We start from the raw sequence: 26,431 nt of genomic DNA, 5'->3' as shown, positions 1-26,431 counted from the left end.
GCACATCCAACTCACTATTTCAATTAAAATAGTACACTTCCAGACACAATATTGTTGATACATGATAGCTTCGGTAAGATAAATGATTGAATGAGAGATAACTGAAGTCTCTCATTCAATCATCTATCTCATCGATAGACTATAATAAACTTCACTTATTATTCCTTTGTTCTATCATCTGATATTACTATTGTAATTGCTCTCCTTATATATATGGTGCATTATCGGTTTAACCGATTATAATCATACAAATTGATGTTAAATTTACGATCATGCTAGGATCGTATTTCACGATCTGTGTTAATATATAAACATTGCAATCTAACAATAAACCGTAACCTTGATATCCTGATTGTTATCGGGCTTCATTGTTAATGCCACCGATTAATTATCAGGCTTCATTGTTAATGCCACCGATTAGTTATCGCACTTCATTGTTACGCATTGACACCAATTAATATCGGCATTAGACTGGTTACGTATTGCAAATGAAAAGGCACGATCAAGTGGCATCTTGATCGGCCATGTCTAATAGACATGTCCGATCAAGGTGTCACTTGATCGTCCCTATTTTTTTATATATACTGATCAATGATAAATGGAGAAGACATCGAAACTATTAATGCTCTATCTCCACCTGCAATACACAGAATATAATTAATCACCAGAACAATTATATTGTGATAAACATTTACATTGAAATACAACAACATTATATATATACCTTGATCATTGAATTGGAATTTGAAAAAACATTTACATGGTATCAGAGCCAGGTTGATCGAACCCGCGGCTTTCAAATTTGTGAAAAAATTCAAGTCAAGAATATATCTAACATCACATTTCTCCAAATGGCCAGCACTATCAGATTTGAGGATAGGCTCGAAGGAGGTGACAATTTCTTAGCATGGAAGTTTAGAATTAAGATGATTCTAAGAGAGAATAAAGTTGAATCATTTGTAAAAGCTGAATCTAAAGAACCTGAAAACGAACCTGACAAAACGACATGGATCGAAGGCAATGAAAAGGCCATAAAAATCATAGTTGATGGGGTGAGGAATAATATTATGCCTATCATAAAGAAACATGAGACGGTATACCATATGTTCAAAGCACTTGAAAATGCATTTGAGATATCCAATGCAAGTAAAACCTTGGCCTTAAAAAAGAGAAATAATTATATAAGTATGATCAAAGGGGAGTCAGTCAATGCTTACTTCATGCAGATATCAGCCCTAAGGGATGAACTAGCAACACTTGGATATGAGATCCAAAGCAAAGAGTTAACACTCATTGCCTTAGATGGGTTGCCTAGTATATGGGAAACGTTCGTCCAAGGTATCAATGCAAGGGCTAAATATCCAAAATTTGAGAGGCTAAGAGCAGATTGTCTTCAAGAAGAGTCAAGGTTAAATAAGAAAGGGATCAAACAAAAGAATATAGATGAAGATCTCCAAGTCCTAAATACGAACTCCAATAAGAAAAGCAAGAAGAAACAATTTAAGAAGAGGAAAGGTCGTCAAGGCAAGAATACCTCCAAGAAGGATCTCTCCCATATTCAATGTTACAGGTGTGACAAATTCGGGCAATATGTTGCTAAATGTCCTGAAAGGGCTAAACAACAAGCTACATTTGCCAAAGCTGGAAAATCAAAGGGAGAAGATGACTCCGAGAAATATGTACTCTACTCAGCACTTTCAAACCAAGCATCAAACAAAGCTAACTCATGGTTGATCGACAGTGGCTCATCCAGACATATTACATGGTTTAGAGAAGTGTTAGACTCCATGATAGAGGAGACTGATGAGGAAGTGACAATCGGAGATGATTCTGCACATCCAGTCAGAGGAATTGGAACCTGCACCATCAGACTGAAGTCAGGCTTATCGTTACAGCTTACAGGAGTACTATATGTCCCAGGCATCAAGAGGAATCTAGTCTCCATCTCAGCACTAGAGGATAATGGGTATAGGGTGACCTTCATGGACAACAAAGTATTGGCTTGGCCAAAGAATTCGTCCATTAAGAAAGCCAAAACCATTGGTCAAAGACAAGGCTACCTGTATGAGCTATGCACAGAGCCCAACCTAGCCCTAATCCACGAAGTTGCAGATGCTAATGAAGTTTGGCATAGAAGACTAGGGCACTTGAATTTCAGAGCTTTATCATCAATGGAAAACCTTGTCATAGGTTTACCCAAGTTAAAGCAGTATCATTCAGGGGCATGCAAGGGATGTGCCCCAGGTAAAAATACCAAGGGTTCTTTTCAAAATAGTACTAGGAAAACAAGTAATGTTTTAGAATTAGTCCATTCTGATGTATGTGGACCTATGGTTGTACCCTCTTTAGGAGGATTTTTGTATTATGTAATATTTGTGGATGACTACTCTAGAAAGACTTGGATCTACTTTCTGAAATGTAAAGAATCAGAAGAGATCCTTAATAGGTTCAAAGAATTTAAATCAAAACCTTAAATGATAATGGGGGGGAATACACCTCAGATCTGTTTAAGGATTTTTGTAAAAATGTTGGGATTAAGAGGGAGCTTACTATACCTTATAATCCTCAACAAAATGGGGTAGTTGAGAGGAAAAATAGGACAATTGTAGAAGCTGCCAAAGCTATGCTCCTTGATCAAAACCTAAATACCAATCTTTGGGCAGAAGCCACTAGCACTGTCGTGTATATACAAAATAGATGTCCTCACTCTCATATTGAAGACAAAACCCCTAAGGAAGTTTTTACTAAAACAAAGCCAGATATCAGCCATCTTAGGATATTTGGGTGCCCTGTTTATATTCATATACCTAAAGAGAAAAGGTCAAAACTAGAGCCTTTTGGAAAAGGGGGAATACTTGTTGGGTATAGTGAAACCTCCAAGGCTTACAAAATCTATATACCTAGTCAAAGGCATGTTGAACTTAGTAGGGATGTAATTTTTGAAGAAGACTTAGCCTTCGAAAGAGCCCAAAGTTCCATGGAACTTGAAGTCCATGTTCCTGCCCCTAGCATAGATGAAGATCCTGCCCCTGAGCTTTAGAGGGAGAATCTTGAGGAAAATGAAGGTGAGATTCAAAACCCACCTAGAGAAAATCTCAAGAAAAGACCACTATGGGCCACCAAAACTGTAGAAGAAGCTCAGAAGTATGCTGCCCCTTCAGGAACCTTTAGAGAAAGCAAAAGGCCTAATAAATTCACTAGCTATGTTGCCCTCATGAATGATCTTTCAAAAGCTGAACCTACCAATGTATCAGATGCACTTAAACATCAAGTATGGAAGAATGCCATGTCTGAGGAATATCAGTCCATTATGAAAAATGATGTTTGGGAGATTGTTCCTAGGCCAGCTGGTTTCCTCCAAATGGCTTTTCAAGATCAAACATGCTGTAGATGGCAACATTGAGAAACACAAGGTCAGATTTGTAGCCAGAGGGCTCTCACAAAAAGAAAGAATTGATTATGAAGAAACCTTTGCACCTGTAGCCAGATACACCTCAGTAAGAGCAGTCTTAGCCATTGCAGCAACAAAGGGATGGAATGTACATCAAATGGATGTAAAGACAACATTCCTTAATGGAAAGATTGCAGAAGTAGTATATCTAGAGCAACCTGAAGGATTTGAGGATCATGATGCAGAGTCTCATGTATGTAGACTCAAGAAAGCTCTTTATGGGCTTAAACAGGCTCCTAGGGTTTGGTATGAAAGAATTGACACTTATCTCATAGGGCTAGGCTTCTCAAAGAATGATGCAGATCCAAATCTCTACTATAAGCAAGACAAAGGTGATATGCTGATATTGATTCTATATGTTGATGATTTGCTAATCATAGGAGAGATCACCTCATAGATTAGTGCAAGAAAGACCTTGCTAAAGAATTTGACATGAAGGACTTGGGACTCCTGTTGGCATATGCACACTCCAATGAGACATTGTATGTGATTGAAGGTTTTGTCATTGATGGCAACCTTGCAATCCTATGGCACCGACAAAGGCATTATACCGGCATCAGCAGATCACACTCTACACCGACACCGGCATAGAAGAAAGGAAGTATACCGGCACAGAGGCCGATGTTAGGGGTCCCACAGATACTGAGAGGGGGGGGTGAATCAATATCTAACTGGTAATTAGAATTTCTTAACTTAAAACATGCAGAACATAATATAACAGTGTACAGGTATGCAAAAAATAATGCAATAAACAGAATCAAGAACATCCACATGAAAAGCACACCATAACACAGGATTTTAACGAGGAAATCCGGTGTGGGAAAAACCTCGGTGGGATTTGTGACCCACAATATTCACTCACTGGCCAATAAGAGAATATTACTTACAATAGGGGCCTGCACATGCAGGAAGGCCAACTGCCTAGAGCTTACTGCTCAATGGGAAGTCACACTGACTTACAAATAAGGATTATACTAATCCAATAACTTGTACTGCTTTACAATAGCATCTTCAATGCCAGATTCAGTACCGGTTCCTGCTCTGTTCTTTACATATACCCTTTGACCTATATTTCGCACATTAGGTCTGCTTAATATTTTCCTTTATACTTCTACATCACTCCTACAAATGTCTACAATGATCTCCTTTATATATGAGTCATTTTACAATTTTCCAAGTCGGCTTACAATAATAAACAAAATATTGTATTACAAAATCCTGTCGGCCTCTGTGCCGGTATACTTCTTTTCTTCTGTGTCGGTGCCGGTGTCGGTGTCCTGAGTGCCGGTGTTGAGTGTGATCTGCTGATGCCGGTATAATGTCTTTGTTGGTGCCATAGGATTGCAAGGTTGCCATCAATGACAAAACCTTCAATCACATACAATGTCTCATTGGAGTGTGCATATGCCAACAACTGACACGATTTTGTTATATAATATTTTGTTTATTATTGAAAAACTTTGTAAGCCGACTTGGCAAATTGTAAAATGACTCTTATATAAAAGAGATCATTGTAGACATTTGATATAGCAGATGTAAGCATAAAGGAAAAATATTAGGCAGACCTATTATGCGAAATATAGGTTAAGGGGTTTATGTAAGCAACAGAGTAGCAACCGGTACTGGATCAGGCATTGAAGATGCTATTGTAAAGCAGTACAAGATATTGGATTTGTATAATCCTCATTGTAAGTCAGTGAGACTTCCCATTGATCAGTGAGCTCTAGGCAGTTGGCCTTCTTGCATGTGCAGGCCCCTATTGTAAGTAATATTCTCTTATTGGCCAGTGAGTGAATATTGTGGGTCACAAATCCCACCGAGGTTTTTTCCACACCGGGTTTCCTCATTAAAACCTTGTGTTATGGTGTGCTTTTCATGTGGATGTTCTTGATTCTGTTTGTTGCATTATTTCTTGCATACCGATACAATGTTATATTTTGTTCTGCATGTTTTAAGTTAAGAAATTTTATATACCGGTTAGATACTGATTCACCCCCCCCTCTCAGTATTTGTGGGATTCCTAACAATTGGTATCAGAGCTTGGTCCTCTATTTTCAGAAGCCTAAGCAAGAATTCTCAAAACAATGGATTAGAAAAGCTGATCTAAATATTGGGAATACTCCTCCACCGGTAGAACAAACCAATGCTTCATCGGAAGGACAGAGCAGTGCTCCACCGGCAGGAAGTTCTTCATCTAATTGAAGAAAATTTCTTTGAGGGTTTGGCAATCTATTGACACGTGCTATTATTCCCTCGGTTAGAGATAAAAAGTTGGAAATTACTTATTACCAGCAAACAATATTAAGTGAATACTTAACCGACATGCAATTAATGTGGTAGATGGCGAAAAGACACTATAAAAATAAGGTTTTGGCTTCATTTCATTTCACCGAGATTTCAAACATACGAAGAGCGCGAAGATTCCGAGCTAAGGCATTTCGAGCAAGAAGCAAGAACACTCCAAGCAATCATCCATCCTAAAGGCAGTAAAAGGTATTTAATCATGGCATCCACCTCTGCAATTGAATATATAGCAAACCCTACTGTTGTTGAAGTGATAAAAAGACCTAGGCCCGTATTTCAGTTAGTTCCCCAGGTAGCAAAGAAAGATGATACCTTAGGTGTTTTTTCTCAAATTCCTAAGGGAGTTGTTTATGCTGAAGACCCCAAAATGTACATCCACTGCAACATTGAGGAACTAGGAGATGAAGAGATTAAAACCATGTTTAAAATTGTGATATGTGATAAAACCGGCAATGTAAAAGATGAACACAAGATCATTGAGACCCTAGGATTTACAGATATCCTTAGCATTCCTGAATTCCCCAAGGATGTGATTAGGATAGTCTTAAGCGGGGTACATGGTGAATTTTTCTGGTTAGATGCAGTCCACAAAATCACTAAGGAAGCTGTGAAAGCTGTCATAGGGTTACCAATCACCGGCAAAAGGCCAGATAAAACCAAGAAGGTATCCAATGACCTAGTTACAAACCTAACTGGTGCAACATTCAACAAGAGGTCCCTAAGAGTTAATGATGTAACAGACATTAATGTGAGATTTATCAGCATGATATTAGGGTATAAAACTACTCATGCAAATAGACTCAATTCAGTTTCAAGTTTATGCATTAAGAGTGCTTATGATATGGTCACAGATAATGCAAAGATTGATATATGTGAGTGGTTAAAGGATGAATTAATTGACAACCTTGGAAAGATTAAGAAGGACAAGAAAGGAACTTTCAGGTTTGGAAATCTGTTAGTATGTCTGATGCTACATATAACAAAACAGGTTCTCGGTATAGGCTACAAAGAACTTGGATATGATATACCGGTAGGGAAACAATTAACAAAACTATTCAATAACATGGGAGAAGACAAGGAAAACAATATTCATGACTTTTTTCAAGCATTAAAGGCCAAAATGAAGAAAAGAATCAGGTTACCACAAAAGATTGTCGACAAATACAAAGATGAAATATGCTTTGTAATCAAGAAAGATGAAATCTGGATGGAAGCAGTCATCCCTAGGACAGTTTGGGTAACCGAGATGGGCTATGAAACAGATGATCATATAATTGAAACATATGCTAAAGCACTTCTGGAAGCCCCTAGAGAACCTAAGGAAAAAGTATTTGGTAGTGCAGAAACTATTGAAAGCCAAGTACAATCAAAGAAAAGAGTGAAAAAGGTTGAGGCAGTTGTAAGGAAAGGTTCCAGACAAGCAAAAGCCATCAAAGAAGATGTGTTGAAGAAAACCGGTATAACAGAGGATGAGTTAGCAGCTCCACAATCTGAAACTCACCTATCATTGGTAGGTACTTCTTCGGAGGGTGACATGCCTGCAACTTTCAAAAGAGTTGTAAGAAAAAGAGATCCCTCATCGGCAACCACACCCTCACCCAAGAGGACAAGACAAAAGCAACAAGTAGTGAGATCTCCGGTAAGAAAGGCCACACCAAAAAAGAAGAAACTGACACCCAAAAAGAAGAAGAGGACAAACAAAGACTTGGCCCCTCTTGATATACTGCTGAATGAAATTACAGAGGAAGGTAAATTGAAGAACATAGAGAAAATATATGACACCTTAACAGTTGATGAAAAAGAACAAGTTGAAAATAGTGTTATATTGCATATGGATATGTATAAGAAGTTTTTGATGGAAGTAGTCAATGAAATTCCAGATGAACTATTTAAAAGACTAGAAGCAAGAAGACAAGCAGTAATAGAACTGGACAAGAAAATAAAGATTGAAAAACTACTTGTTGTGTATCCGGTAAACTCACCCAAAGAAATTGATGACCTAATTGCTCAAGCCAATAGGACAGTATTTTCTACTGCACACCGGCACGTTGCTTTAATGGTTGGAAGAATTAATGAGGTGATTGAGGAGACAGAAAATGGATGGGATATATTCCTAGTTGAGAAAGAAAAACAAGAAGAGTACAAGAACCCCAAACCCATAAAAGTTTATCAGAAAGATAGAGACAAGGGTAAAGGTAAAGTTGGTGGACCACCTAGTATCAAGGTTAGAGACAACTTACCCCCACCTCTAATTACTCCATCGGTAAAAACAACAGCTACAGAAGATCAACCGGCAGCTGGGAGTATGGATGTAGAGGATGATAATCCTAATCCTGAAGTCTTATATACTATGGATGTTGATACTCAAAAGATCAACATTGTGGTAGACAAAGATACAACTGATAAGACTGATATGGCTAGTGAGCCTCCGGTAGCTGAGGAAATTGATAACACAGGAGAAACTGGCAGAAGACAAAGAGCAAAAGGTAGAGACTCAGACTCAGACTGAGGCAATACAACAAATAGAGCAAAAGGCTCCGGAACAGGAACAACAACAACCAGAACAGGTATTTAGAGAAACAGTACCACCGGCAACTAGTGAAGTAGAAAAACCATTGCTTAAAGAAATGCAGACACAAACAGACCTACCAGAGGTCAATACAAGCTTGGTTACTTCCACCGGTACTCAGATTGTTGATTCATCATCAGGCTACAAATCAACTAATGTGACTAAGGTACTATTAGATTCAATCAAGAAGATAACCGACTGCAGCTCACAAGCTTACAAGGCAATTGATGATACCATAGATGACATACTCGCCGAAAACTCGGCGAGTGACAAAAACTCGCCGAGTTTTTGGGCCTGGCGAGTAGTAATGACTTCTACTCGCCAGGAAACTCGTCGAGTTTTTGGCAAAAACTCGCCGAGTTTTTGAAAAAACTCGCCCGTGTTTCCAATACAGCCGAAAACGGCTTAAAAATTCATTTGTCGAGTTTTTGGCAAAAACTCGCCCGTGTTTCCAATACAGCCGAAAACGGCTTAAAAATTCATTTGTTTTTTGTTTTTCAATTATGTTTTGGGCTGAGAAGGGGGAAAACTCATTTGGAAGGCTTGGAAGGTGATTTGGGGTGGTTATTGAGTGATTCCAAGTGGATTTGAAGGGGATTTGAAGGGAAAATCAGATTCCAAGTAAGTTTTTTAATTTTTTTTTCTATGCTTTTTTAAAACAATTTGTTTATTTTTTGTTGCATTTAGATTGATTACAAATGATTCCTAGGTAGTCTAAATCATTTCTAAGTTATTTACACAAGATTTAACACAATTCTTGTTGAATTTTCACAATTTTTTTGAAGAATCTAGTTTTCAAAAAAAAATTCAAACCCTACTTTTTAAAAAAAAAAACTTCGAATGATGTCTAAATTTATTTAAACTAATGTAGATAGTTTGCTTAGTGCTAAATTGTTTAACTAAAATGTTAATTTTTTTTTGCACTTTGTATGTGTAGGTTAAGTAAGCATTAATCATGGCAAGGGAGCAATGGCCACTAGATCCATGCCCATCTGGATTTATAGGCACCCGTCCTAGAGGTGCTAGAGATGGGGCATGGAGGTATGCCTATGAGGGACCCGATCCTGGGTCAATTATATGCATAAAGTGTGAGAGAATACTTCATGGAGGCATCAACCGCCTCAAATACCACCTTGTAGGAATAGATAGGCATGATGCTAGAGCATGCCCTGGGACCAATGAAGAAATAAAAAGACAAATGAATGCCCTACTTGCAGCTGGGGAAGAGAAGAAACTGCAAAGGGAGAGGGCAAAACTAGCCATGAGATCAGCCATAGCTGAATCTCAAGGTGTTTCTATTGACCTTGAAGAGGAAGAAGAAGCACTTGAGGGCATAGTGGGCTCTCGGCGTGGCCCACGTATCCGCAAATCGACCATCAGCTCGCCCATTGCTTCTGCTTCCTCTAGTAGAGTACCTAGCCGGGGCCCTGTTCCACTTCCATCACAACGATCAGGTTCGATAGGTGATTATTTTGTGCCCAGAAACACACCTGGAGGACAACCATCATTAGAGGCTAGTGGATGGAATAAGGAGGTACATGAGAAAACTGACATTGCAGTTGCTGATTTTTGGTACTTCAACAACATTGCATTCAATGTGGCGGAGACTGCTTATTGGTTGAATTTGGTGACTGCTATGACAGTTTCAGGAAAGGGGTACAAGGCCCCTTCTCGCAGGGATTTGAGTGGGAGGTTAGTAAATTACTACATAGTCCACTTGATTTCATTTTTAATTATTTTTTAGATTTCTTGTTTATTAAATCAAAATTGTGTACTAATACCTAATTTCACTTTGCACTTACAGGTTGCTCACAAATGCAGTTGCTAGGGCAAGAGAAGTGATGGAGGATCAAAAAATTGATTGGGCAAATTATGGCTACACCATTCTTTCTGATGGGTGGACAAATGGCAAGAACCGCACCATCATCAATTTTTTGGTCGCTTGCAAGGACAATGTAGTGTTCTTGAAATCTGTCGATGCCTCCAACAAGGTGAAAAATGCAGAAACATTGGCTGGAATGTTGGAGCGTGTCATCATGGAGGTGGGGGTAGAGAATGTGGTGCAAATCATCACAGATAATGCAGCAGCATATGTGTCAGCAGGTAGAATCCTTTTGAATTATCACCTTTAGGCATTAGCAATATTCTCATTTGTTGTGGGCTTTGTTTTACTTGGTTGCATATTTCTTAAGAATAAATTCTTCTTTTGCAAGAAGAATCCTCCAAGAGAGGCACCCCACTCTTTTTTGGACACCTTGTGCAGCACATGTCCTTGACCTTCTTTTGGAGGACATAGGAAAACTTGAGTGGGTGACTCCAGTTGTGGAAGATGCAAGGAGGATCACCAAATATATCTACAATCACCCTTGGGTCCTAAATTTGATGAGACAACACACGCAAGGGAAAGATTTGGTGAGAGCTGGTGTCACAAGGTTTGCAACGATTTTCTTGACGTTGCAAAGCATTCTTGCTGCATTGACTTCTTTGAAACAAATGTTTGTGAGTGGAGAATGGCTTAACTCACCTTATTCAAAGAAGCCTGAAGGAGAGGCTGTCGCATGCATAGTCTTCGACAACTAATTTGCACAAAGGGCTGCAGAGATTGTGAAGGTTGTTACTTCAAAACTTTAATTTTTAAATTTTAGTTATTCTTGATTCAAGTCTCTCATTACTAATTTGTAACTTCATTATTTAAATTTTGATCTTTTTGTAATTTGTATTTTTCAATTGTAGGTGTGAGAGCCCTTGGTTCGAGTTCTTCGCTTGGTGGATGGGGATAAAACCCCAATGGGATATCTTTATGAGGCCATGGATAGGGCCAAAGAGTCTATCAAAAATTACTACAAGGGGGATAGGCTCAAATTTGATCCCATTTGGGAAATTGTTGATAGGAGGTGGAACAATCAGCTCCACCAACCCATTCATGCAACAGGGTACTTCCTCAACCCTCGTTTTAGGTTCGGGGGTTCTTACTCAGATTCGAATGGAGAAGTCATGGAGGGCCTCAGTACATGCATTGAGAGGATGGTACCTGATGTTGAGGAGAGAGACCTCATTGTGAGTGAGCTCCAAAATTATGAGGGAGGAAGGGGTAAGCTATTCTCTTCAGAGCTAGCTATGAGAGGAAGAACCACTCAAACCCCAGGTATAACATTTGCCATTTGGATTTTGGGATCTAAAGACTAAAATGATTGATAAATTATGTTTTCTCTTTTCTCTTTGCTTTCTAACTTTTCCATTTTATTTATTTTGCAGATGCTTGGTGGCAAAATTGGGGTGGAAACACCCCACATCTCAAAAAATTTGCCCTCAGAGTCTTATGTCAACCTTGCAGTTCATCCAATTGTGAGCGCAATTGGAGCTTGTTTGAAGCAATCCACATGAAGAAGAGGAGCAAGTTAGCGCAGAAACGGCTCAATGACCTTGTCTACGTGCAATATAATCTTCGATTGCGCGTAAAGAAGGTAGAGGAACTAGAAGGTGGTCCAATTGACTTGGATGATATAGATCCTTACAGTGATTGGACATCACAGGAGCAGCCTCCATTGTTTTCCGACACTGACATCACTGATTTGGAGAGGCAGGCTATGGAGGAGGGGGGTGGATTTGGTTTCAGGCTGGATGACATTGAGGAGGATGAGGATGAGGATGAGGATGAGGATTCATTGCCAGTGCCAGAGGCAGGTGGAGACATAGCTTCATCCAGGATGGAGGATGAGTCTCAATCAACCATACCGAGCGAGGAGGCACAGTCACGCCCAGTCCCACAGCAGACTTATACGACTAGACAGTCTAGACCCTCTAGTTCTACCTCTCCCCATGTTTTTGCTAGAGCTGGGAAGAGGAAGTTGTAATTGTAATTTGTGATGATGTATTTACTTTTGGTTTTACAAAAACTATTTAGTAATTTACTATTTTGCTTCAGGCTTCCAGCCATCAGCGTTCCTCATGAGGATGCGATTTTGTAGACACTTTGCATTTAAATATATCTAGAATCAGCTTGTTTCTTTTGTGTTATCATTTATTGACTCATTGGATGCATCTTCTCATTAAAAATTGCAAAAAAAATGCATTTTTTACTAAGTTTAAGTGTGTTTTTAAGTTGCCGAGTTTTTCGCCGAGTTTTTCCGAGTTTTTCCCGAGTTTTCGCCGAGTTTTTTTCCCAGGGGCTTGGCGAGTTGAGCCGAGTCGTGAGTAGTTCAACTATGGATGATACCATACCAATTTTGAAGGTAATTGCTCCTAACTGTAATATAGACAATAAAGATTCTTTAGGACAACTTGATACACTGTGTAAATATATCATAGAAAACATTGAGAAAATAAAGGAAGAGTCATTGAAGGATAAAGTAGAAGTTGAAAACAGAAATTCTTTGATGAACAAATAAAGAAATGTAACAGAGATTTTGACACACTTCTACCGGAATTATGTAATTTATTGAAAGAGTACAAAAATCTGTACAAAGATACCTGTAAAACAAACTTTTTGATTGTAGATATAGACAAGAAGATGAGCAAGGTACAGGATGAGATCAATAAACTTGCAGATAGTCTTGTCAACTCACCTGATACACTATCAGTTTTTGAGAAAAAGATTAAATTTTGAAGAAGAATTACTTAAATTGGAAAGAGAGAAAGAAAGAATAGTGAATAAGGCAAAGCATTTGAGATCAAAACTAAGTCCAAGATTGGACTATCTAGCATCACTACGGAAGGAAGTATCTGAGGCACTAATACAGGGAAAGAAAACACCGGTAGAGCATTTGCAGCATCTCACCGGTACAGTGAAGAGAACAGAGACAGCAATAAAGGATAGCAAGAAGTTTATGGATAGTATAAACTTGATTTCGGGAGATCTTTTTCAAATTGTTACCACCCAGTTACAAGGTTGAAACTACAAACTCTACTGACATCTTGACAACCTTTGTCATTGATGCCAAAGGAGGAGTAGTGGGATGAGAAAATTCGAATCACCGGAATCATATGGTCGGGGGGAGCTCACACATTTTTGGTAACATTTTTTGTACTTCACATTTTTTTTGGATACATCTTTTGAAATTTCTCATGAGTGTTGCCATCAATGCCAAAGGGGGAGATTGTTGGCATATGCACACTCCAATGAGACATTGTATGTGATTGAAGGTTTTGTCATTGATGGCAACCTTGCAATCCTATGGCATCGACAAAGGCATTATACTGGCATCAGCAGATCACACTCTACACCGACACTCAGGACACCGACACCGGCATAGAAGAAAGGAAGTATATCGGCACAGAAACCGACAGGATTTTGTTATATTATATTTTGTTTATTATTGAAAAACTTTGTAAGCCGACTTGGCAAATTGTAAAATGACATATATAAAAGAGATCATTGTAGACATTTGATATAGCAGATGTAAGCATAAAGGAAAAATATTAGGCAGACCTATTATGCGAAATATAGGTTAAGGGGTTTATGTAAGCAGCAGAGTAGCAACCGGTACTGGATCAGGCATTGAAGATGCTATTGTAAAGCAGTACAAGATATTGGATTTGTATAATCCTCATTGTAAGTCAGTGAAACTTCCCATTGATCAGTGAGCTCTAGGCAGTTGGCCTTCCTGCATGTGCAGGCCCCTACTGTAAGTAATATTCTCTTATTGGCCAGTGAGTGAATATTGTGGGTTACAAATCCCACCGATGTTTTTCCCACACCGGGTTTCCTCGTTAAAACCTTGTGTTATGGTGTGCTTTTCATGTGGATGTTCTTGATTCTGTTTATTGCATTATTTCTTGCATACCGGTACACTGTTATATTTTGTTCTGCATGTTTTAAGTTAAGAAATTCTATATACCGGTTAGATATTGATTCACCCCCCCCCTCTCAGTATCTGTGGGATTCCTAACAACTCCTTCATTACTTCCTAGGATTGGAAGTATGGCATAATTCTGATGGCATTATACTAAACCAGGGTAAGTATACCTTGGACATTTTGAAGAGATTTGGAATGTTGAACTGTAGACCTATGACTTCTCCTATGGAAACAAACCTTCATAAACTTAAGGAAGCAGCAGCAGAATCACAACCCACAGATCCTACTCTATACAGGGAAATGATTGGGTCCCTGATGTATCTGGTAAATACGAGACCAGATATCTGCTATGCAGTTAATGCTTTGAGTCAGTTTATGTGTGATCCAAAGGAGATACACCTGGTAGCAGTAAAACATATCATGGGATACCTACAAGGTACTCTAAAGCTTGGTCTCAAGTATGAGAGAGTTGATTTGAATTTACATAGAGTCACAGATTCAGATTGGGCTGGAAGTGTAACTAATAGGAAAAGCACCTCAGGATGCTGTTTCAGTTTAGGTTTAGCCATGATATCCTGGATCAGCAGAAAACAGTCATCAGTAGCATAGAGTTTCACTGAGGCCGAATACATTGCAGCTTCCATGGCTGCTCGAGAGGCAGTATGGCTTAGGAAGTTGCTTGTGGGATTATTCGGTGAACCAATGAAACCTACAGTTATTCATTGTGACAACTAGAGTTGCATAAAACTTTCAGTGAATCCAGTGTTTCATGACAGATCCAAGCATATTGAGATTCCTTACCATTATGTGCGAGATATGGTAGACAGGAATGTGATCCAGTTGGAATACATTTGTACAAGAGATCAAACAACAGATATTCTTACCAAACCACTTTCCAGAATGAAGGTTGAGCACTTCAGAAAAGGTCTTGGTATGATTGAAAGGTAATTTGCTTTGTAATTTGTACTTATATATTAATAAGATGTTTAAAGTGTAAACTTCTTTGTCGTGCTATGACTTTTATGGGCTCCACCCCCTGTGTACATTTCTAAGAGGTGACGATCTCTCAGATAATGAACACTTGTATGAAGACATTATAAGGTGACGATCTTATTATGATCAAACCAGATATCATGTGTGATTCTTGGTATGTCATGGATGTGCCATGATTATATTGTGGTAAAGACATTTGAAAATGTCAGTGCACATACCACAATTTGGATCAAGTGAGGATTTAATTATTCTCATGCATTTATCCTTAGTATTGCTTGCTTTGCAATACTGATATCACGTGCTTAGGTGATATCTTGTCATCACAAGTTAATGTGGTGAACTTCTTGTATCACGTGTTTAGGTGATACTTCATGTCACATGCTTAGGTGATATGACTTCTTGTATCACATGTTTAGGTGATACTTCATGTCACGTGTTTTAGGTGATATGATCCTTTGGAGAGTGAGATTATAAAACTACATAAGGAATATTGATCAGCATGAGAAATGTGATGCTAGATATGTTGTTTGTCATTCATCTTCCCGAGCTAAGAAGGAGTGTTGATACATGATAGCTTCGGTAAGATAAATGATTGAATGAGAGATAAATGAAGTCTCTCATTCAATCATCTATCTCATCGATAGACTATAATAGACTTCACTTATTATTCCTTTGTTCTATCATCTAATATTACTATTATAATTGCTCTCCTTATATATATGGTGCATTATCGGTTTTACTGATTATAATCATACAAACTGATGTTAAATTTACGATCATGCTAGGATCGTATTTCACGATCTGTGTTAATATATAAACATTGCAATCTAACAATAAATAGTAACCTTGATATCCCGATTGTTATCGGGCTTCATTGTTAATGCCACCGATTAGTTATCGGTCTTCATTGTTAATGCCACCGATTAGTTATCGGACTTCATTGTTACGCATTGACACCGATTAATATCGGCATTAGATTGGTTACGTTTTGGAAATGAAAAGGCACGATCAAGTGGCATCTTGATCGACCATGTCTAATAGACATGTCCGATCAAGGTGTCACTTGATCGTCCCTATTTTTTTTATATATACCGATCAATGATAAATGGAGAAGACATCGAAATTATTAATGCTCTATCTCCACCTGCATTACACAGAATATAATTAATCACCAGAACAATTATATTGTGATAAACATTTACATTGAAATACAACAACATTATATATATACCTTGATCATTGAATTGGAATTTGAAAAAACATTTACAAATATTTGTATGCAAATACAACACTGTAAGTGATAATTGCATGGTTACATTGTTTGGATAAGATACAAACCGGTAAATATATTGTTATACCAACCTGCTGACAGTCATCACAACTTCTGATGCATTGCTTGAAAATAACATTATGAACTCAATCAATTTTATGGAGTTGCCTATAATTAAATTTTATTAAAAATATGAGTTCAAAAATCCTGTCTACATTCATAAATAAGATAAGAGGGATAGGTGAGTGCTGCTGGTAACAATGAATTGGGTTTCCAGTTGGGAATGTGAGGTGTACCATCTTCAATAAACTGTTAACAGCAAGGAGTTTGTCCCTTACATGTATGAGGTGTCGTCATAAATTTGTGTTATCATTATTGCTTCTAGTTTCATTGCATCAGCATATTATAGTTGATGTTTGTATATAATCTTGCTATTAAATATTGTTAAGTAGTAAATTGAAGAAAGAGTTGCTTGAATTACTATATAATGCATATATGCTCCTTTACTGTGCATGATTATATTATGCATCCTTCTGTCCTCTCAATATGCATAATTCATCATTGTGCTGAGGGTTTACATTTTCTTAGGTAGATCATCTTTTGTTGCTTTCTTTAGGTGGAATATGCTGTAGGTACTACATTTATAGATATTTTGATTCAGTGTAATGCTAGGCTCCAATGGCCCATTTTTGTTATTCTTATTATCTATTTTAACTGGTTATACTTTTGAGTCCCATTGAACTATTTTCGTCATTTGTGGACATTGATATAATTTCTTTCTTCTTTGTTTCTATCTAGAACTACTTCAACATTTCAAATTCTTTTTTGAAGCTTGACTCTTTAGTATTTAGTTTCCTATAAGTGTTTCCAATGAAAGAAATCATTTACTTCTATAGCATCTCACAAGATCCTTTCTTTGTCGAAAACCTTTCAAAGTCTATTAATATTCTACAGAATGTGTTTACTATCTTTTGTATCATTCATTACATCATTTTTTGATTCATTGTAGACTTAATGTTTTCTTTTGTATGCATTAGGTCTTAGTTGTACCTATGTTGGCACCCAAGTCGTACACGAAAGAGGATGTTGTGGAGCTTCAGTGTCATGGAAATGATGTATGCTTACGACGCATATTGCATACATGTGTAGAGGCTGGGGCAAGACTTGCAGACCCTGGTAAGTTGTTAGATGCCTTCGGTTATCTTTTCTATTGAAAATTATCATTGTTTAAATAATAAAATATTTAGAAGTAAAACTTCCATATGGTAAGGCAATGTACAAATGGTTGGACTACATCAAATGGTCTTTGATTGTAGTTTGTTACAAATGCTGGTTTTATTGTTGATGCTATGACTCAGCTATTAATGCTTTTATTAAATATACTTGTACCTTTTTGAGACAATGTTTACTGTAATTTACAATCTGAACCAAGTTTGGTTTTTGGCTTTATTATTGCGCTTTATGCCCAACATCTTGTAATGGGTGTTATATTACATAGGGCTAAGTTCTGGCATTGAACCTTATACTTGTCCTTTGAGGCCAAGCTTTGGCATTGGACCTTATACTGGCCAGGCTCTAGCATTTGGGCTTTATATTTGTCATTTGGGGCCATATTTTGACATTGAGCGCTATGTTGCACTTTAAGCTCAAGCTTTGGTGTTGAGGGTTTTATTGTCTCTCGGGGGCAAGCTTCTGACATTAAGCCTTATATGTCTTTTAGGACCCAGATCTTGAATTGTGCCATATTAGCCGTCTCCTTGTATGGATGATTTGGTTGGAGTCCTAAATAAGTGACTCTTATATGGCAACAAACTTTATGGGGCATTGGTCTTCAATTATTGTCTGATAATAGGCTTCCTTCACACCACATTCTTGCAATTTTCTTTCATTTAGTTTCTTCCCACACTTATAATTTTCTTTGTATTTTGCTATTACATGCAAGAAAAAGGGCATGATCTGTGTCGCTTTCCGTATGGAAACATGCCAAATAAGGACTCCAGATTCTAAAGGCTAACCTTTTCTTAAGAGTTACTGATTGATGAAAAAATAGGTTTTGAACTGATCATGTGAAGAATTCACACCCATCATTCATAACCCAGATTATCGGTCTTTATAAACAGTAAGAGTATGTCCTTGTGTGTGATTATTATTCATAACCCAGCTTAACAGTCTATTCAAATCTTGTCGAACAATACGAGTATGTCCTTTGCTTGGTATCATTTAAGATTCCCAACTTGTGTCTGCCGTTTACAGAATTAACATGAACCTAACAGTTCCAAAATATATTTTTCACACTATGTAGATATCCTCTGATGGGGATGGTGAATATACGATGTGTAGGGCATTCATATTTTTCTCAGTTCTCAAGTTATCACTTCTGAATAAAGGATTTATGACTGATGTTATGAGCCAAAGTGCTTGCAGATGATTTCTTGAGACTAATTTCTGTTAAGGTCTTAAAGTGTTTATGAATTGTTTGTTTAATAGTGATATAGCAGCTAGCTTGTCACTTGTTCATTGATTGTGTTTTTGTGCAAGATATAGAAAATCACGTTTTACCTGTTTACCATTTCAAGTGCCACAGTTCCTATTCATATTTTTCTCAGTTCTCAATATATCACTTCTGAATAAAGGATTTATGACTGATGTTATGAGCCAAAGTGCTTGCAGATGATTTCTTGAGACTAATTTCTGTTAAGGTCTTAAAGTGTTTATGAATTGTTTGTTTAATAGTGATATAGCAGCTAGCTTGTCACTTGTTCATTGATTGTGTTTTTGTGCAAGATATAGAAAATCACGTTTTACCTGTTTACCATTTCAAGTGCCACAGTTCCTTTATTTGGTAGGTGTTTTCTCAAGTTAACTGACCTTTATTATTCTTTCACCTAGACTAGATTGTTTCCACCAAGTCCTTATTTTGTGTGTTGGAATATTTGGTTTGAGATGAATTTATGAGTTTGTCAATTTCTTGGATTCCATATATCTGTGCCATTATAATCTTGAGGTGCCAAGTGAGGGCAACTATCCTATTGAATGCAACTATGTTCATGTGAGCTTTAAGGTCTCTAACATGACAAAGATTCTACTATTTCCAAGTATGGAAAATAATAAATTTCAAAACATTATCAATATATTGCCTTTACAATACAGCCACATTACATGGAACATACCTAAGCCGTTTTACAAATTAAATATTGTTGGGTTGGGTTGTTCAAGTTTTGGAAGGGCTTGTATGGTCCAGGTAGATTCATTAGGTCTCATGATGGTTATGTTTTTTTGGCTTATATTGCCAATATGAGTACAAGTTGACTGAGTGGAAGATTTGTATCCTACCATGTGGCCTTTATCTTGTGCTTATACATGGTCTTTATTGTTTCCAAGCAGGAGTCTAAAAGGTGAGGGTAATTTTTTAGGCCACCAGCAAGTGAAACACCAATTTTGATAAACCCACAAGAGAATTTTATTCCTTTCACAGTTTTCACAAGAGAATTGTATTCCTCTCACAGTTTATATATCGCTGAATTTTTGAACCCCTGGATTTTGACCTTCATGCCTGAGCTCAGCAGGGAGTGAACTTCTAGTCTGCTTAGACCTGGATTACAAGTGATTACCTCCTTAGACTGACTCCATAAACCTGCATACAGACGAAGTTAGAGCAATCAAGAAACCACTATTGATGGTAAGGGGCCACTTTCAAAACCTTACCTGAGGTCAGATGCCTAGACACGTTAATATTGTGTCCAATGAGCTTGTAGAATTAGGGGCAATCTTTTACTGAGCAAAGAATGTTTATTGAATGTTGCATCCCATAGTTAATTCCCACATCTGGTCTGGATATGGCACTTGGATTTATAAGCTAAATTATATGAATTTGCATCTCATGCCAATCAAAGTTGTTTCTGGAAAGTAATCAATTAGTATGTTTTTTCATCCAACAAAGCATGGACTAAATACGGCAGCCCCCATGTGACACTCAGAAAAGGCTATGGTGGATGCTAAGCTCCTTGCAACTTGTTAGTTACTTAAAGCTTTAGAGTGCAAATAAAAAATAAAAGCAAGTGTTGTTAATCTATCTAAAAGGAAATCATGTTTCTGAATTTCATTCAATACAGAAAATGACAGGTGCGTTAGCTTCTAGGAAGCAGACCATATGCAAAAATACATGGAAGTATGGACATAATACAACTTAAAAGCAAAGGGAAAACATTCATCAAGATTAATGAGCTTTTCCATTGTCACAACTGATAAAAAAGATAAAAAACTGTTGATCATCTAAATTTCTGCAACTCCATTTCTACATGTCCCAATTCTTGATTCATGACCATTTATAATTCTATCTTACTAATATACAAATTAAACATCTATTGGGAGGATTGAGTAACCTCATGGCTCTCTTAATTAATTTTCGTTGAGATTGCTGGTTCTTGAATTGTCATCTCTACTGTTGATGTCATGCTTACCACTACATTCCATATCCTAGTGCCAAAGAAATCACCATCTCTTCTAACAGTCACCTGAATTGTAGTCCCTATGTAACCATGTCATGCTACATAGTCAAAATGTGCACACATTAACTTAAGCTGCTGTTTCGTGAATATGACAATCCCCAAAAACTTAACTTTTGTTTAAAAAATCCCTTTTGGATGCCTGGCATTTCATAACTATGGCTCCCTTTTAGTTTATTCCAAACTTTCATTCACATTTTTGTATTCCTTTTTCTTGAGTAGCAGGTGATTTTTCTTTACTTTTTCCATCTTGTCCATTTATTTGATCTAGTGAAAGTAATCTCACCAACATGTAATACTGGCAGGCCATGAATGGACTGCAAAACTTAGAATAAAACTGGATTTAGAAGTGCAGACAAAAAATTGTATTCATTACTTCAAAATGAAATGCAATTACATATTTAACAACATTGAGTGAATATTCAGCTCATCACCTAGATTACTGTTCATATTCCAGAAGGAAACAAATGAAAAGTAAACCTATAACTCTAGGATTATTTACATAATTATATTATTACATCTCCCCCTTTATCCGTTGGGGTTATAGTGAGAGACCAAGCATGCCTCTGAATTTTTCAAATCTCTCTCTTACAAGTGCTTTTGCCAAGTCATCAGCTGGTTGCTCTGCAGTCGGACAATATATCAATTTGACATTGGCATCTTTTGCATAATGCCAAATCAAGTGGAATTTGGTGTTGATGTGCTTTGTTTGGTGATGAATATTGGATTCCTTGCCATGTTTTTGATTGCAGAAGTGATGTTGACCATGAGTCATGTTGAAGATGCCTGTTTCTCCTGCAAATCCTCAAGAATTCTTTCAAGCTACCATATATTCTGCTTTTGATGAATAAAAAGTTGGCATCGATTGCTTCTTTGACTTCCAAGAAACACCTTCATAGTCTGAACCTGAATACCCAATTAGTTTAAAATTGGCTGCCTTGGAGTATTTTAGCCCAAAGTTTTGAGTTCCTTTCAGATATCAAGGAACTCCTGTTGATGCTACCTGGTGACTTTCCCTAGTTTGTTGCATGAATTTTGAGAGAACACAAACAACAAAATAAATGTCTAGTCTAGTTGTTACATAGATTTGTAGTTACAAGACTCACCTTGAGTCACTTAAATGTTGCCATTCTTGAGGTGGACAAACACAAATAAGGCCCATGGACTAGTGACTTGGTGAAATGGTGGAAATAGGAGTCTTAGCCTAGGAACGTCAACTAAGAACTTATTTAATTACTATTTCGACTTTCAGTGGGGGAATAATCAATAAGATCCAACTTCAGTCCTAAAGGAGAGTTGGATGTTGTATGTAATTATTTCCTCTTTTGATTGTTGTTTGTTTTGTTTTGATATGATTTGATATGAAGATGCAAGAACTAGGTAAAGGGATGTAAAATTGACAAGATTCAACATAAACAGACAGATACAAAACATAAAGTAGTCACATAAGCACAATTTGGAATTGAGATACAAAAAAGAGCTTGTTACTGAAATCTAAAGTTACTGAAATCTAAAGTTGAAAGTGCCAGTCAAGTATGCTAGATGCCTTAGACATGGAGGTGCTTTCGTCAGCTAAAACTTTGGATTCCGGATCAAGATGTTTTGTAGATCATTCCCTCCAAAATTCAGCCAAGAAGTGTTGGTCAGGTGTGCAAATCGGCATAGACCTAGTGTTTTTGCCTGTTCAAAGTCTGAAATGTATGTTTCACTCTGCTTTGTGCAATTCTGCAACTTTCGGCTGTTGGATTTGTAACCTGCACACTTAGAAGGGAAATGTTGTGCTGTAGTATAGGGACTTGCCTAAGTCAAATCTTGTGTTGGTGTTCCCACCTCCACTATAGCTATGATGAAGAGGAAAAGAGAGCTTACCCTTGGTAGGGCAGAGGCTAAATTAGAATTGAAATGATATTACCTTAGGTTTGATAATGGTGGTGAGGCAATGCTCTTTGGATAAGTCCTTCAAGGGTTGTTGCAATAATGTGACAAGACATAACAAGATCAATCATGAAAACACACTTGCATGCAGTTTTCTGCTCCATAATGCTCAAATCTGAAGACATTTGCCTAATAGGATTGATCTTGATAGTGAAAGGATAAGCTTAGTTGAAATGAATTATAAAGGATGCCTTTATATAGGGCTCACAAGTTATTTCCTAGTTTAGGCTGACTTCCAATGATCATATCAAAATATCTTGATCCTATCACAAATGGTGGGAACTGACACACGCGTTTGATTTTGGGCCCTTTTCAAGGGACTATGGCACTAGGCGCCAAGTCCACCTAGAAAATGACCAAAAAAATATAGTTATAGAGTAGAAGGTCCCAGGACATTGGATTTGGTCACCAAATGAGCATATGACGACAATTTGGATGTGCTTGAGCCAAAAATAGGCTTAGAATGAGCTATGAGAGAGGACACTAAAGCAAAGGCCCAAAAAGGAGTGTGAAATTGTGATGAGTTACAATTTATGACACTACACTTGGGTACCCAACAAGTCCCATTAGGAAGACTGCCAAGTCAGTGAACTCATAAAAAAAAAGAAAAATTGAAAACATAGTTGAACTACTCGCCAAGGCCCAAAACAAAAATTCGGTGAAAAATTGGCGAAAACTCAACAACTAAAAAAATTGCTTAAATTTAATTAGAAATGCATTTTTTTGCAAAATTCAATGAGTACACAAAAGAAACAAGCTGAGTCTAGATATATTTGATTGATTTAAATGCAAATTGGGTACAAAATGGCATCCCCTTGTGGAATGCTGATGGCTGATAGACTGAAAACCAGGTGAGAGATAGAAGTTGAGGGTCCAGTCCTAGGAATCTGATGTGGCTTGTCCACCTCACCAAAATGAGGTTGAGGGTAGCACCCCTCGCAGGGTTCTGAGGGTGAGAGAGTGAGGGGTAGAGAGATAGGTCTAGATCTTGGGGGAGAGAGGAGAGAGTAATATAGAGAGTGGTAGAGAGAGGGGATAGAGGAAGAGTGATAAGGAGATAGGTCTAAAATTCGGGGCAAATAAAGTGAGTGAAATAGAGAGCGAGAGAATGCTGATAGGAGCCTGCTGATTACTGAAATTTGACTGTCTGAAAATTTAAAAGATCTTCTAAAACCTAGAATTTGAATTATAACTCCTAGAGATTTGAAACCACTCTCAAACATCCTGCCAATATATACATCAAATATAACTTAAGGTATAAGACTTATACTTAAATGTTATATTTTGATGAAGAGAATGATATTGACTTGAAAAAGAAAAAATAGATAATTTTTTGACGTGTCTGGGCCTCTTTTTTTTAATGCAGCCGAGTTTTTGCCAGAGGCTCACCAAGTTTTTGTGAAAAACTTGCCAAAAATTCGATGTGTTTTTTGTGCAAGTTAATAGCGTAAATACTCGCGGAGCCAAAAAACCCGTGAGTTTTTCAAAACTTGTCGTGTACTCTGCGAGTATTCCATTTGTGATTGAAAACATTAAAGCATTAAAAGTCAAGCATTTTTTTTCAGGGTTTGCAAACTTGTTTGAGATATAAGGGCATGACTCGACATAGAACTAGCAATGTTTTGTGAGCAATACTAGCTCCTTTCTACCATAGTTCATGACTCTATAATGTGATTTTTTTTTTATGCCATGGATATCATAATCCACAAGTTTTTTACACCATAAAACACTCGATAATATTTATATACAAAGTTGTTTTTTTTATGTACAAGCTTGGATACGAGTATGGGGTTCTAGTATGTTCATATAGTGAATTTTTTCCTTAGGTACAATAGAGTGCGGTTAGATGTATATATACATGAAACTCAAAAAATATGTAAATTTGTAATCATAGATCCGAGACTTAGACTCGGCATGGACTCGGCGAGGGTGACTTGACTCGGTACTTGGCAAAAAAACTCAGCGCAGACTTGGCAAAGTTAAAAAACCAAGAAATTTAGAGATTTAAGGATTTAAAATTTGTTTTGTGCACCCTTTATTAAATAAACCTTAAAGACACAATAATATCATCAATAGAAGCTAATTTGATCACATAAACATAAGTATAAACGCAAATTGTAGCTGAAGGAAATAGAACACTTAGATATATAAATATTTTCAGATGTATACAAAACTCATGAATATGAAATCCCTGACATCAAAAGTTCCAAACAAATATCAAAACAATAAATAGAAGCCTATGGCTCAGAGGAGCTTGCATCCTTCCTATGAAGGCGTCTAAGGTAGGTCCTGGATGATGTAGCAACCATAATATTTTTTTAACTATGAATCTGCAGAGATTTGCAACAAGGGATATGCATTATGTAGATTTTTATGATCATGATTCATCATTGGCCTATTACTTGCTTAGACTTATAGTTTGACGGGGTTTGGGGGCAACACCAAATTGAGGTTGAGGGTAGCACCCCGTGTGGGGGTCTAAGGGTGAGAGAGAGAGAGGTAGAGAGATAGGTCTAGATCTTGGGGTAGAGAGGAGAGGATGAGATAGAGAGAGATAGAGAGAGGGCATAGAGGAAGAGTGATAGGGAGAGAGATAGGTCTAGAGTTTAGGGCAGATAAAGTGAGTGAGATAGAGAGAGCAAGAGAATGCTGATGGGAGTTTGCTGATTACTGAAATTTGACAAGCTGAAGATTTATAAGATCTTCTAAAACGTAGAATTTGCATTATAACTCCTAGAGATTTGAAACCACTCTCAAACATCCGGCGAATATATACATGAAATATAGCATTAAGTATAAGGAAGGAAAAAGATAAACATGGGGAGTTAAATTTTATATTTCATGTATATTTTGGGGGCACACCATCAACCAAAAAGCATTGAAATTTTGAGACTTAAAATAAAATAAAATTTGAGTTTGGCCAAGTCCAAGCAACGAGTCTTGCCAAACTTGGCGAGTTTGTCTTAGAGTCGACCGAGCCCAAGTTCGGGTCCTTGGGACGCTCTGAGGGTGATCCGACTCGCTGCTCGTTGAGTCTATGCAAGTCTGGCTGAGTTTTGGACCTTTAATTGTAGTGCATTTGATACAAATATAATATTAAATTTTGAATCTTTGATAGTATGATATTTCATCATTGATCGATGGTAGTGATAACGATGAATGTCAATTGATAGTTTAAAATTTGAATAATCGTCATATATCATATATGTCCAAGGCTATATATGTCTAGGACGATTCCAATGAAAACCATTACAATTACAAAATTTGAAAATAATACAATAAATTTTTTTGTATCTTGCTCTTCAATCTTCATCAAAAGAATCTAGATCAAAGTCATTTTTTCGTTCCAACATTATTTGAACCACAAGAAAATGGAGTGACACTCCCACTAGGTACATGTGTAAGAGCCTTGTCATCATCTATATTGACCAAGGGTACATGGGGATGCGCCCTTGGGGGTTTCAGTCCCCTGTCTTCGCTCCGGGGATGAGGATGCCTTGGGGACGTTTCCAAGCTTTAAAAGCACATGCAAAGGGCCCCTTTGATCCTAAAAAACCTCTTCTTCAAATGGTGACAGCTCTAGACAAAGAGGAAAAGAAAAATTTGGGA

General features: G+C 37.4%; 1 protein-coding gene across 2 annotated transcripts in view; it reads left to right on the top strand.

Moving 5' to 3' along the window:
• Positions 1-26,431, top strand: part of LOC131068198 (uncharacterized) — a 118,980-nt gene that overhangs the window by 67,222 nt on the left and 25,327 nt on the right. For both annotated transcript variants that reach the window (XM_058003373.2, XM_058003372.2), the window contains exon 3: positions 17,420-17,558. In XM_058003373.2, the coding sequence (XP_057859356.2) occupies positions 17,420-17,558 (139 nt within the window). The remainder of the gene's footprint in view (positions 1-17,419; positions 17,559-26,431) is intronic.

This window comes from Cryptomeria japonica, chromosome 10 (assembly GCF_030272615.1).
Source record: "Cryptomeria japonica chromosome 10, Sugi_1.0, whole genome shotgun sequence".
Classification (NCBI taxonomy): domain Eukaryota; kingdom Viridiplantae; phylum Streptophyta; class Pinopsida; order Cupressales; family Cupressaceae; genus Cryptomeria; species Cryptomeria japonica.
Note: the sequence above shows the minus strand (reverse complement) of the source record. Positions and strands in the feature narration are given on the sequence as shown.